General features: G+C 40.9%; 1 protein-coding gene across 1 annotated transcript; it reads left to right on the plus strand.

Moving 5' to 3' along the window:
* Positions 1-33: 33 nt before the first annotated feature.
* exoc3l1 (exocyst complex component 3-like 1) lies at positions 34-14,990 on the plus strand. The gene is made up of 15 exons (XM_044192180.1): positions 34-316; positions 3,353-3,528; positions 3,701-3,920; positions 4,828-5,031; positions 6,321-6,520; positions 6,636-6,854; positions 7,555-7,625; positions 8,419-8,536; positions 8,934-9,059; positions 9,702-9,802; positions 9,925-10,041; positions 11,051-11,321; positions 12,334-12,489; positions 12,732-12,865; positions 13,115-14,990. The coding sequence occupies exons 1-15, from the start codon at positions 274-276 to the stop codon at positions 13,299-13,301; spliced, it is 2,343 nt and encodes a 780-aa protein (XP_044048115.1). The 5' UTR covers positions 34-273; the 3' UTR covers positions 13,302-14,990.
* The last annotated feature ends 98 nt before the right edge of the window (positions 14,991-15,088 follow it).

Here is a 15,088-nt window from a genome sequence, read left to right on the forward strand (position 1 = left end):
CCCCCAGCTCCCTCCCTTTCCTGCCGGCCTCTCAGCAGAGGATGTGTCTGGGAGAGAGAGAGTGTGTGTGTGTGTGTGAGGGACAAGAGGAAAGCTGTCAGTAGAATGGATATGTGCCCTCACTCCTCCACCTTCTCTGCTCCTTCTTCTCTGTCTCATCTCTGTCTTTCTTCACCTTCCTCTGCCAGCGTTGCACCCTGGGCACCCTCAGTGCCGGCACTCAGGGGAAAAGGAGACTCGTCGGGTGGACGGGCTGCTGAAAACTGAACTTCAATGTCAGCAGGGGATCAGAAGAATGGTGGTGACAAACCAGAAGGTAACGGGACACATACTGAACACACATGCACAGACACACTCTGTTTGCCTTTGTTGACAGCATTGCTGAAAGGCCAACACCCACTCTTTCTAAAGTCTCTCAATAGCTAGAGGCAAAACAACGCTGTGCATGGCTACAGTGTTGCTTAACTATGAGATAAATGAGTGAACTCTTCAAAATTAGTGTGACTACGTGATTTGTGGGCCATCACTTGCCTCTGATTACATATTGAACATCTGCCAGTCAATGTCAACCACCCTTAGTGTGATGAAGGTTCCTCCCTGATGACAGTAGCTGTGAAAAAAAGATACATTTTGCTTTTAAGAGCTACTAATACTACTAAGTTCATCAGTCTGTTTGAATACAGTATAAAGTTTAGTGTCCTCTGATGGTCCAAATGCAATTAGTCGATAAAACAGTTCCACCACAAGGTCCATTTAGGAGTTGTTGTGGAGCTTTTAATCATATCACATGATCTTCATCAGCAGATGGTGATTGCCGAGTTGTTATGGAATTGTAGCATTTCCATTTTTATGTACACGTTGAGGACAGCTGCTAAATGAACCTTGTGTTGAGATTTTCTCAAATGCTGGTTCCAAGGTCAAGAATGAAATTTGAATGTCAGCTATTTCAAATTGACAAGAAAGAAGAAAACAGTGAGTGCGTGTTATTTTATTTATTTATTTTGGAATGAAAATAGCCTAATTTAAAGAGACAGTCTTGCATTTTAGTATTGGACTTCCATAAAGGTCGGGGCTTTGGGAATGGAATGGTCAAAATTGGTGCAGCAGAGGTTGAGATATCCTGACTTTTAGTCCCTAGTATGGGTCAGACATGAAACCTACACTTTCCATAATGCAGCTCAATAGCATCTTTTGTGTTCCCTGTGACTAGTATATTTACATTAAAATCGATGTCCCTTTAAAGACACTGAATATCTGCATTAAAAAAATAACTGCACAGCATTTTTTGCATAGGCCTATCAGGAGTAGGTCTGTTTGTTGTGTTGCCATCAGACCGGCTGGAATTCTCCACCAAGTGCCATCATGACCAGAGAGTGTGCTAGTTTCCATACCAACCCGCCATTAAAGCAGTATTATAGTGCAGTGATCAGTGAGTAACGGCTGTATTGTCCTCTGTACGGTTGTGTTTTTGACTGTGCTGTTGCAGCACCAGCTTCCCTGACACTCATCACTTTCCTAAATGTGAGCTCTCTGGTTTATTGTTTTGCAGAGTTGCCGATGATGATGTTTCAGCGCTCAGATTTAGTCTTGGTAGGAGATAGCAGAGTGTCCCATGACCTCCTCTGAGACAGAGACAGCCCTGTTTGTGTAATTGAGAAGCTCAAACATCTACACACACACACACGCACACACTCTCACACACACAGAGAGTTGTGAATGACTATACTTACCAGGACCTCTCAGTGACAAAACCTGAACTTTCAGTTATACATGCCTACTCTATGATGTTAGAATATTGTTATTTTAACAACGTCAACTAAGCTTTCAACCCTAAAGTCACAGAAAGGCTGCTCACTGCTAGCATTACTCTCTGCTGAGTCACTAACAAGTACATTATTCAATTAAGACCAATTAGGATGTGTAATTCAAATGGAAGCATTGTCATGCGACTCTGATGGCTGCCTGTCTAGCTGACTAACAGATGAGAAATGGTATCCTGCTCACCTGACTGTTCGACTGACAACAGAGCCTCACTTCTCTCTGCTATAAAAAGAGCCTCTCCATTAGGGTGCAGAGAAATGTTTGACTCAGATTGTACAACATATCCCATTCCCTAAACATCAATACTGCTGCTGCTTAGCATGCTCAAAATTGTCCTTCTTTATGGGTGATATGGTTGGTAGCTCAACAGTGAAGGTTGGGAGAGAGCAGAGAGGGGACAATATTGGGAGCTATAACAAAAATCAGGGTGTACTTTTCTCGAGCTGGTAAGTGGGGAAACAGATTTTTAAAAAAAACATTAAATAATGCAATATATAATCGCTATTGACATGAGGCAGAGATGCTGTGGAGACAGAAATAATGACAGTGATGAGTAAGTTAAACCTACCTACCTAAAGATAATCGGGCCACTTCTAGTTTTTCTGTCAAAGGGAAGAATGTGCCCCAGTTGCAAGTCGTCAATTTCCTCTTCCTCTGGTTACCAGTTTCAGAAAATTGTTTAGCTGAGGTGGTAAGCCACCCAGATCCTGAAGTATCTCGTCTCATGATCAATTTAGTTAATAGATGGCGCCCTAACCTATAGTCACACCCAATAAATATATGGCATTTGCAGTCAGAAATATCCCCTCTGGTCTTTTCCACCGATGGTTCATGTTTTATTTAATAAAAGTGTATGCATTTTTTACGACATTAGCTAGGTGAGCTTTGTTTCAACTGGTGTAAACCACCTCCGCTATAAAGCACTGCAGGAAACCAAGAGTGGCTTGTGTATCACAGTGTGAAGGGATCACTAGTCGATTCTCAGGCAGAAACCCTTAATAGCCAATAAGAACTGAGCCCACTTTGTTGCATATGTTGTGTGTGTATGTTTGTTATGCTAGGTATGATCAGACTGTTCAATTTACTCAAGTATGAATGTGGTCTCTGGTTCTTAATGTTTAGACTCTAACTGATTCACCAGGTACTATGTGATGCTGCTGCAGTACTTTTCTGTGTGCTTTTTTAAATATGTACTAGACCTCAGTATTAAGGAAGGAACTATGGTCAAAATACAACTAAGAAAGAGAAATTACACTACTCACAAACTGCAGTTATGTCTTCAGAGGAATTCTATCTCCAAGAAAGTCTTGTGAAATTAAATATACAATGTGTCTTATTAGTTCAGGCTATCTCTAGACAAAACGTCTACCTCTTTGCAGTGTCTGTAACATAAAAACGTTTGAAAACCCCCGGGTGGTGCAATTACATGTTTTCAATATTTTCAAACAGTAAAGTTCTTTATCATCAATTACCCCTCTGGATTGCTTCAAAACTTTATTCCTCCCTCGTGTTCTGTCTATTTTTCTGTCAGACACGGTGCCAGAGGCTGAGGTATGGCCAGAGGTGGAGAGGGCCGAGTCTTTGGCCCGCGGTGCTGCCCTGAAGTGGGCGTCAGGTGTTTTCTGTCGACCTGAGCATCTGGAGCGCCTGAGCCAGTACAGGAAGCGAGAGAGTCAGAGGACCGCCTCCATACACACCAGACTCAAGGTGACAAAACATGTACACATCTAAGCACAATATGATGCAATATGACCTCAGTTTCTCAGGTCTCGTAAATGGTGCAGCTGTACACTTAAGAAGGAATTGTTGCTATTTGTCATCAATGTGCATCAAATCGTAACCACTGTGCTGCTGAATGTTACTGCTGCTTTCCTTCCAGTCTATGGTCCAGTCGTACCTGGAGGGGGTAGGCTGGGGTCTGGAGCAGCTCCGGGAGGCCAGGGCCGAGCTGAAGGAGGTGTCACATGCTTTGAAGAAAGCAGGACTGGAGTCCGACCGAAACACAGAGGGGGTGAAGTCTCTGGAGAGGCTGAGAGAAGTGTCAGTCAGCCACTGTCAGCTCCTCGCTGCCGTTAGCAACCTGCCACGACTTTACTCTGGTGAGGTGCTACAGGCCTGAAATCATTCATTCATAATGAATTCAGTTTCCTTTTTAATTTACAGAAATGAGTTTTCATTTTTTCATTTGTTGTACACAGATGACAAAAAGTTCTTTTGGGGAAAATAAACTGTTTCCTTTTTTGGGACTATAATTCATTCTTCTTTATAATAGTGTAGGCGATGTCCTGCCATGATCAGGAGCTAAAGGGTGTAGTTCGCCTTCCATTTTAACATAATTGCATTTGCCTTAATTCTACCATGAGTAAATGATTGTAACATACAATAGATCTTTCTATGATCCATAATGTACATGGGGTAGATAAAATACATAGTCTGTCAATTTGTTGCATCAAGTTATACTATTGTATATCTTAAATTGCCATATGTTCCTGTTTTTTGTCCACCCTCTGTAAATGTCTTTAATATTGAACAATATCCAGCATCCTGCTACAAGCAAAGGACATTTTGGTCTCCCTACTAACAAGCATCTGAATGTTTACATTACATTAGAACGACTTTGATCAGAAAATATTGCTACTCTTGATGATAATAATGTGAGGAAGGTGGCTAACAGCCCATTTTGGTTCTTTAAATGTACTTACATCTACTATACAGTTGAAACAGAGTCTGCTCTTCTTCTTGATTTCCTTTACCCACCCATCCTGGTCCTGTGTATAACTGGTGGTGCCAATATAGAATATTACAGGGATTTTCATCTCCTCAGAAACGTTTCTGCTTCCGCATCTATTTTATGGTATATATACATATTATACAACATTTTTTTTCTGGAAACTAAAATATGCAACTTCAGTCTTTAACAGCAACCAAGTGGCAGCGAGAGGTTATTGCATAAATTGTTGAGGAATTAAAGTCGTCGTCCCCCCACCCCTTCCTTGACCTTTGTAGTGCGTAGCATGGTTTTGGAGACTGAGCGTCTGGTGGAGTCCCGGCGGCTCCTGGAGGCCCACGCCCGGCTGATGGATCTGGAGCGCTGGCAGGACGACATCCTCTGGCAGCTCCATGGAGTGGCTGGAAGTGTGCTCAGCACAGAAGACCAGGAGCTGGTGACCAAATATTTCTCTGGTGTCAGGCAGCTGGTGGACGCCCTGGGTAAGGAGATCTTATAGACACGGGGGATAGACAGCCTTACAGTTTACACAGTAATATCAGTTTAATTAATCCTACTCATTCAAAAGCAAACATACCATATATGGCAACCTATGTATCCATAACGGTGTAAGATAATTTACAAAGCAGATGATGGTGATGATGTTGAAAACTATCAAGTACTAAAGCCTGGCACTCAATGTTTGATCAGTTTTGTTTTCTTACTCTTTGGTTTAGACATTCCCTTATTTAAATTAGAATTCTGCTCATTTTAGACTGTAATTTACTACGGCCAAGTTCATGTACAGTTGTATTAAGACAACATTAAATGTATTTGACAAGTTTGTCTAATTTGGTTAAATGTACAAAAGAGAAATACTTTAATTTCTTAGGTAAGGTATCGAAAAAAGTATTCAGACTAATCCTGTGCTAAGATATGGATAGTTCTACTAACTTCAGTTGATATTTCTTCTTTCCACATGGGGGCAGCGTAACAAGTTCAGAACACAACAACACTGACATATTTTCACCTTATTAAGTTGTTTTGGCAAAAAAAGTTATGTTTACACATCCAGCAGACACATAGTAACATTAGTGTTCATGTAGAGTCATGTTTCAGGTCACTTACCAACTCCTGAGGAAAATATCTCTAATATCTCTACCAGCTACAGCAGTTGCTTACTTTTGTCTGTCTGCTGATTGGTTCTGGGCAGGTAGTGTACAGTTGGTTTATCATTATTGGTTTATTTTGCTAAAAAAAAATCTTTTTTGTTTAAAAAGCTAACCTCATTTGCAGCTGCAGCGAGCAGGAAAACCAAAACAATGAGCTGAAAGAGGCAAAAAAAAAAGGTCTGCAGAGTTGAGGGGAAATGCATTTTGGTGATAATTCTCTGTGGGTTTGTAACTACAAGCGACACATATCACAGTATACATTTGATCCATGGTTCATATAAAAATATTGGTTAGTGCAGCTTTAAAATTGTCATGGTGGAATATGGGAAAGCAACAGAAGTGGGCCTGAAATGTTTTTTATTCAAGATCAAATTTACTGTTTATATCAGTGCCTGTCTAATGAAAACTTTAATGTAGCTTTAGAGAAAATTCTGAATGACAAAAAAACATTAGACCATATTTGATGTGCAGCCTAGATAAGAGCAGTAAGAGAGTGATATTGGGTATCAGGAGCATTAATAAAAATGATCAGTGCCAGGCTGCAATGTTTCTGATGAAAGCACACAGTCTGTGGTTGAAACTTAATGTCTCCATTTTCAACATCCACCCTGTCACTGCAGGTAAGGAGCTGTGGGCGGTGGTGAGCAGTGCTCTGGCTCTGGCCCGACAAAACCCCACACCATTTGTATCAGCGGTGAGGATAGTGGAGAGGGAGGAAGCCCTGGACCGAGCTTTACTGGAGGAGAGAGGGGGGAACAGGGGCAACGCCAGGCCCCTGCCCCCAGGACGACCTCGCTGCTGGAGAGCCTGCTTCTTCCAGGTCAGCACCAGCTGGTACAATCATAACACTTCACCTTTTACCAAGTTTCTCCTTTTTTTTTACATTTCTGATTGTATGTTACAGTCTGTCCTTTCTCACAATAACTTCCTTTCAGGTACTAGAGGAGGCGGTTTCTGCACGGTTTCGCAGCGTTTCTTACCTGCACACGCGTGGGCCGGGTCTAGCAGGGCACCTCTCTGCACTTCAGCATGGTATTATGGCTGACCTGGCCACCGTACGCCACCTGCTGGAGCACTGTGTCCCGCCACACTACCGACTAACAGGAGCTTACCTGAGGGCCAGCCACTGCTGTTTACATGCTCACCTGGCACAGGTCAGTGATGTGAGAGACATAAAGCAATGCTGCACCATGTTTAGCTTTTGTACAACTTCTCACTATGTAGACATATGTACAAATATCTCTAAACAATTACAGGGACGATTGTTTCTCTCATCATTTTCTGCTATGCATGATCATGGTTTACAAATAATATAGCAGTGGTTCTCAGTCTGGGGGTAGTCCCCCCTGGAGGGGCATAGAGCCACTGCTGGGCGTGTGTGGATGACCAGGGGAAAAATATGGAGTGGAACTAAGTCGAATGAACATGATTTATGTAGGGAAATAAAAAAACAACAGTTTGCTGATGCTATCATGCTGACCTGAAACATTTCTGTTATTTTAATCGAATTCAACTGGGCTCCTTTTTTATTTGTTGCTCCCCCAATATTGTTAATGATTGATAAGAATTCAATCTGTTTATGTGTGGTGGGGGGGCATGAACTTTTTTCGGCTTCTGGGGGTGGCCATGATAGAAAAAGTCTGAAAACCACTGTAATATAGTAAGAGCCATAAGACTTAAATATGGTCTTTTTAATGTACTGTACTAAGTTAATTATATTTTTAATTCATAGTTATTTTCTCTATAGCAATCATCAACTGTAGTTGGTGGAGTTATAAGATCATAATTTTAATAAACTATTTTCAAACTGGTGACAACCTCACTATGCACATGTAAGTGATACTTGTGGCCTAGGTTAGCAGCTGGGACCTGGAGAGTGGTGAAATCTTTGCTGTGCTCAACTGGGTGCTACACATCTACAACAGGTGAGGTCTATGACCTGCACAGATTCTGTATTTCATTATTTGTCTTTCTGTGTGTGTGTGTGTGTGTGTGTGTGTATGTGTGGTTCGTGGTGCGGTTTGTGTAATGTGTAGCTATATTTACATTAAGGATAATGTAAGTTTTGATTTGCGGTAACTTGAGGGATGATGGAGGTCATTGAACACATCTAAGCAAAGTAACAGCTGGGCTGTTACTTTCCTTTAATTACCATCTAATGAAGAGGAAACGCTGAAAAAAAACTAATTCAAATAATGTCATCTATCACAGCTACCATCTGTTGTGGAATTGCTACACTAGGCAAGAGTTTTGTCATTGTTAGTCTAAATCAGTGGTTCCCAACCTACAGTAGGTGTCGGGACCCCCAAGGTGTCACAAGATGATTAAAAAGATAGGAAGAAAATTATTTCTGTAGCACAAAATGTATTATTTGTTTACTTCTTTCAAATCTTTGCTTTGTTCTTGTGAAATACTGGACATTTTTACTTCTTCAGGCCTCTAAAAGCTCTTTAAATGAAACGATCTATGAGAAGGGAACATCATCCTTTGGTTGAACTGGTCATAGGTCAAACATATCCAAGCCAGTGTTTGGCTATAAAGAGTCATAAAGACATCACCTTGTGCTGTCCGAGTAAAATGTTTATTAATGTGGTATTCTTATGATTTTTTATTAAACTTTCACATAGTAAAACTTTAGAGCTCGTTTTGGATGCCAATGAACCTGTTGGACATTGTTAGTCATCAAAAGCTCCAAGTCTGACAGTCTTGATTTGGCAGCCCAGACATGATGGGTCATCCAGAGCTGGTGACTGAGATAAAAAAAGAAGAACTAGGACCTCTCATCTCCACCGAGGGACTGGAGCAGCTGCAGAACAAATATGTGCAGAGCGTTCGGGTGAGTTGACAACAAAAGTAGTTGTTTTCTTTGTTTTTCAAAAGATACACAAATTGTGACCTGTATCCTCATGAAGAGAGGCCTTTGAAATGAGAGTCCCTGCATAGTTTAGCACGTAGGTTTGGAAGCTGAATTAAAAAAGACATTATGCCGTCTGGATGCATATAGGACTACGCATTTTGTGTTAGACATCAGTCATATCACATATTCCAGCATTTTGTTAATGAATATCTATTCTCTTTTTTGCAAAGGGACATGTGGACTACATATAAACATAATTTCAATTCATACCTGGAAGAGTTGGGAATATTGAAATTGAAACTGTAGTACTACAGTACTGCTGGTACCTGTGTTGTTATACTGAGTACATTCAATGTGTGTGTCCATGCTGCTATAGAAGAGTGTATCAGAGTGGATGCACAAAGCTCTACAGGTGGAGCTGCAAGACTGGCAGAGAGACCAGGAGCCAGATACAGACCATGAAGGTTTCTACCGAACCAGCCTGCCCACTATCATCACACAGGTAAACATGCCATACAAACACGCAAAAAAATACAACCATATACGTACACACAAAGGGAATCTGCAGGCAGAAAGGTGCCACCAACATACATTTCAAGTCTTTTAAAGTGCCTTTGATAAACCTGAACCTCATCAACCTCTTTTGACAACCAGTAGGAACACCAAGAACACAGCTTTTCTCCTCCTTTGTACACAATGTCTCAAGGCCCAGACAAGGAGTGTCCAGTTTGGTGATGTTGCGTGGCATCTCTGCTGTTTGCTGATGATAATGTCCTATTGGCTTTATCAGAACATGACCTCCAGTGTGTGCTTTGGAGTTGTCTCTGGTCACCAGCTGTGGGTAGTGACCAAAAGAGCAAGCGTACACAAGCGGCCAAGATGTCTCCGCTCCCTGGAGACACTGTTTGTAATGACATTATGTGCTTATTGTCATTTAAATTTAATTAGCAAAAAACTGTCTCCCCGCTTCTTCTTTTAAACTCACTTAAAGCACTTTAATCACCTTTCAGCATCACAGTACCGTAGTATCTGCCTTACACCTAAACTTTGGTGCAGTGCTGGTGTGGATTTTGTCAGTAGTGATGTCATATTATACCTTGTATTTTGTGTGGACTTGTTTTGTTTCTTTGTGGGACTGTGGTAGATGTTGGAGGAGAATGCCCGGGTGGCTCTGATGATCGGAGAATCCCTACGAGATCAGACTATACAGATGGGACTGTATGAGATGGAGAACCTCCTAAACAGGTGTGTGTTCATGCAAGTTGCGCAGCCAGCCTATCAGCCATTTTATTTTCAGTATATCAAACAGGCTTGGGCAAGTCTTCACTTTCCATCTTTTCATTCATCTCCTTTCCTTCACATCACAGGTTTCGAGAAGCTCTGGTGGAATTTGGGAAGGAGCATCGCAGGGATCCGAGCAACAAAAAAAACAAGTTCTACCTCCACTATCTGCTGGCCTCCATCAATAACTGCATCATCCTCAAGTAAGATAATGGCAGAATGGTGGGGAATGGCCACTGAAAAGGCTTCAAAGCTTTATTACACAAATAATAATTTGTATGTGATATATGTGTCCAAAATACTTATTTTGGACACTTTGGGGACTCAGCATAGTTAATATCATGTTGGCAAGCATCACAAGTGTTGTGGAAATGTTTGTGGCAACTGTATTTCCATGCTCAAAAAGAGCCTCTTCATACTGTAAACAACGGAAAAACTAAAAAAAGAGAGGATCAGTTTCTTGCCTGTGCTTTTCAAAGGCTTTTCATCAACAGGGACTTATCACAGACACCTGATATTCTTTTTTCATTTTGGCAAATTACCATCCCACACTCTACAATCTATAATCATACTGTGCCTCTCACAAATGAATGGTCTTTTTGTGACTAATGGGTACAACAATTTTTAAAAAATTGGTCCAGTATTGAGCAAGAGCTGCAGCCGCGAAACGGGCTGCAATATAATCCTTCCGGGCAATAGCGCACCGTCATTGTATGTCCACTAATAGTGCTTTTGATATTGAAGCAATGCTTAAAACAGCTCTAAGTTGCAACCTGAGAGCAGGGGAGTTTACTGCAGGGGCATACATTATGTACTTCTCTTAATGCTACTCGAGACATAACCAATATGTATCCTTTATACCTCCAAGAACATGCAGCACTGCTCAACTTCTATGGCGAGAACTGCTGAAAGACTGGGAGCAGCTTGTTACCTCCCTGTACTCTCCTCCCTATAATGAAGTTACCATCTAATCAGTTTGTTCTCTGTTAAACAGAAATGTGCAAATGTGCATACACGTTATTGGTTTACAGTTAAGTACCTCCAACCTCCAGTACCTTGATCACATGCCTCATCAAGCTGGTGCTGTCTATCTAGTGGTCCTCCCATCACAACCAATTACAAGAATTAGCTAAATAAAAGATAAATGAAATGAAAATTTAAAAAAACAACAACGATATAATAAAATCCACTGTGTCCTTGTGTTTTATGCAGAAAGTCCACAGAGAGCCTGCAGCAGCAGCAGTCGTCCCGGTCGGCGGGGCAGTTCTCTCGGACTCCTCCCAATCCTCTGGCAGCTCTGGACCGGGCGGTGAGACGGGCGTGTCGCCTAGTGATGGATCAGCTCCTACTGGACCTTCAGCCTTTCCTCCCAGGCCTGCTGACCCGACCCCGGCTGGTCCAGGGAGACCCCATCCCTAAACTCTGCCCCGTCCTGGAGCGTCACCTGGAGCTGTACGGCCGTGTTCGGCCACCCTGCCGACAGGTCACAGCTTTGCTCTGTTTCTGTCTCCACTGTGAAGATGGTAGTTTGGTTATACAGACATTTCTCAGAGGTAGAGCTGCTCTGAAGAATTTATTGATTGATAAAACCCAGTGGGGATGTAAATGTCCAAATTATATTTTTTAGACAAATTATTTTTTTCTTGATACCTCAAAGAAACAAATATGCCTGCTACAGTCCAGCATCAAAATGGCTGTAACAGCAAGTATATGAATATTTATCAAACCAGGAATTTGTGGAAATGCCCATATTTGCTTATGGCCCAGTGTCAGCTGAAATCATTTTGGAAGGCAAACCAATAGTTTTTGAATTTTCAGCAGTAATCAATATTTTGTGTAAATATTCAATATCTTTACATTTGACTATTTTCATTGCTAAAAAGAATTAGGTGTTTTTTCCCCCCCAGAAAACCTTTAAAGCAAGGGACAACACAATTCTGCCTGACAGAAGTATAATATTAATGCTTTTGTGGAATCTGATTTCCATGCTTCTGAGTTTAAGTCAAATCCACAGTAAATTTGTAATTTCAGATGAAAGTGACCCTGATCATTGTTTAATGTTTATTTTTTGGCACAGTTCACAATTTCATCAATCTATTAGGTTGTATATTTAGAGTTGTATATTAAACTGGGGGAATTCTGGTTAATTCTGGAAAGTTATCATGAAGACTCAGTCGCTCCACTGAAACTCTTATCAATGAAACCTTACTGGTTTATCAACTGCCTCACCCACAAATTAAAACAGAGTCTTTACCTACTCACCCAAATATCAGTCAAAACTCCACTGGAATTTGTAAGACCACTAAACACACTGTCACATACAGTAGCACCCTGAGTCGTATCTCTCGAAACCAGTTTGTGCAGCATAATGTTTTGTAGCCAAACATCTACACTGGAGCTGCTACACTCTGCTTATGGAATGCATGTCCTTTCATTGCTCTGAACCTTGCATGTGTGGTCAACATGCCTGCTGAATCTAATTTTTGTGTTTACAGCGTCTGCAGGAGGAGGCCCAGTGGCTGATGGTGGTGGAGTACGTCCGGGCTCTGATGCAGAAGAGGCTGGTGTGTCGCAGCACCGAGGAGAGGAAGCAGCTCGCCCAGCAGATGGTCCAGGACGACCAGCAGTTTAGAGAAATCTTCCACGGCCCGGTGAGCAGGAACTGACTCTTGCTGTCGTGATTTTGAAAAGTTCATTGATGCACTTTAACACTTTGCAATATCATGGTGTTCTACAGATTTTGTAGAAGTAATCTGTACTACAGCGGTTGTCTGTAAGAGGCCCTGAACCTAACTGCTTTACTAAATTACACATTAGTATACACTAATGTGTAATCTGTGATTTTTATGCTACTTATGCTCAAAGTCAAACTTATGTGTGTACCTGTCTGTAGGAAGCTGAAGGGTCAGTACCTGAAGTGAATCCTTTGGCCTTACTACCCGTCCTGGCTGACTTCATTGGACTGAAAGACCCCGGCATGCTGACTCTGGAAGTCTCTGGACTCGCAGCCAAATACCCCGACATCAGGTAATCTGACCTCACCTGCTGTTTAGCCCTACCTGCTAATAGTAGTGTAGTTGTTAAATTACCATATACAGTGTATATATATATATATATATATATATATATATATATATATATATATATATATATATATATATATATATATATATATATATATATATATAAACATGAATATTTTGTTGATAAAATGATCATACAGGCTTTTTATGACCAGGCCAGGGATTGTACCTCCATGTTTTTCTGTTCCCTCAGTGAAGAGCATGTGTCTGTACTGCTGGACATCCGTGGTGATGTCTCCAGGGACATCAGGGGGGCTGTACTTGACTTGCTGGAGCAGAGTGCCCCCCCTTTGCCTGCAGGATACCGGCCCATCTTCACTGACATCCTGCTGCCTCCCTCCACCATGGCCTTCTGTCTGCCCACTGCCAAGTGTGCATGACAGGGACTGAACTCAGATTTTCACATTAAAATCGGGGTGGATCTGGTTCTAAGAAAGATCATCAAGCCGGGTGCTCTTAGCTTGTCGTTACACTAAAACATGCAGGACCAAACACCAAAATGCTGGTGAGTCTGTTCCTGCTGATGGATGGCTGCATCACAGTCTTTTTTATGTTGCCCACCAAAGTGGGATGAAGATTCAGGGCTCAAGGGCTCCTTTACAAGTTGAGTGAGGGGAGAGTGACACATTTTCATTTCTTTCACCTACAATTTACCAGGGATTTGAGCTGGTGACTTGCTGCTCCGGGTCTAACTTCAGTTGAAACTTATTTACTGTTAAAATTCTGAATCTATGAGCCACTGTGGCTAAATTGGTTACAGGGACTGCTTTAATGTGTTCAAAATATTAACAGTAAAACAACATTTTCTAATTTCAACTTGTTGTCATGTGTCTCAGCGACTTATGCTACAGATTTAACCGGACTTGGACATTGAAGCTAGCAAGTAAGCAGCTTTAAACAACAACACGTCAGCAAACTATCAATTTGTGTATATGATCCAACTGCGATCAAACGGATGATGCAGCTTTAAAGGGTCAATTAGCTGTTCACTGTTAACAGATTTCATTGACAGTACTTTCTATTGGACAAATACTTCGAACACAACGCAAAATTCCTTTCACCTTCATTGTGTTTGGATGGCAGCAGACATTTTAGAGGCAGATATCTCAAAACCTTAACACACAAAAACAAAACTATTCGCATGGCTACATATTACTACTGAAAGGTTTTGGGGGGTTTTGTGACTTGGGTGAACAGACACGTTAAGTGCATCCGTCACATAACACAATATCACCTATTGGAGATAATTAATCAGAAACTTGTGAAACCTTTCTGAATGCTGACAAATAATTGAAAAACACTACATGGCAGCCATAGAAGAGCTGTGAGATGTGCAAGGTCTACTCATTTATCTTATTTCTGAATGTATTCAGCTGCAAAGTCTGATAGTTCCTGCTGAAGAAACAAACTATTGGATTTTAAATTGGCAAATCAATTTGTGCATATGATGCAATGTTCATGCTGAGCCTAGGAGTCAGTGGTTTCAAATAAAATACTGGTATATTCAATTAAAAGTCAAACAATGGTCACAACATGGGAAACTAAAAAGATGGTAAATGGACTGTACTTGTAGTGCAGATGCAGTCCGTGAAGCATCTGAATGGTTGTTCTGCAGTATGTAACAGATGAAAGGAGATATATTAGTTACAACATGCAGTATATGACTTTTAGAATATAAAGAGAGTTAAAGCACCGTCACATTACAGCCTGGACTTATGACTAAACATGGTTTTTCAGTGAGGGCTCCTGGACTGTGAACCATCCTACCTGAGGATTTTAGGCTGCTAATTCATTACTTTTAAATCACCTTTAAAGTCACATTTTCATTAACTTGTTTTCATGTATTTGTTATTTTGTCCAATTTGATCTCATATTGTTGTTGATATTGAGTGTTTTTAATCTGTTTTTTTAATGTATTTATTGTATTTATGTATTATTTTTCTGCTATTTCCTCTTGAATGGAGTTTCCTGTTATTTCAGAGAATATTTCCCTTGTTGCTTCAATGCCAACCTCTAAAGCACATCGTAAACTCTCAAGTGAATGCGTAAATAAATGCTTTATAATGTAATGTTTCATCTTTTATTATTATTATTATTTTATGACATTTTATACTGTTGATATTATAATTAAAAAAAAGTTAATGAGGTGCTAGTCACTATTTCTCTT

This window comes from Siniperca chuatsi, linkage group LG4, assembly GCF_020085105.1.
Source record: "Siniperca chuatsi isolate FFG_IHB_CAS linkage group LG4, ASM2008510v1, whole genome shotgun sequence".
Taxonomy (NCBI): Eukaryota; Metazoa; Chordata; class Actinopteri; order Centrarchiformes; family Sinipercidae; genus Siniperca; species Siniperca chuatsi.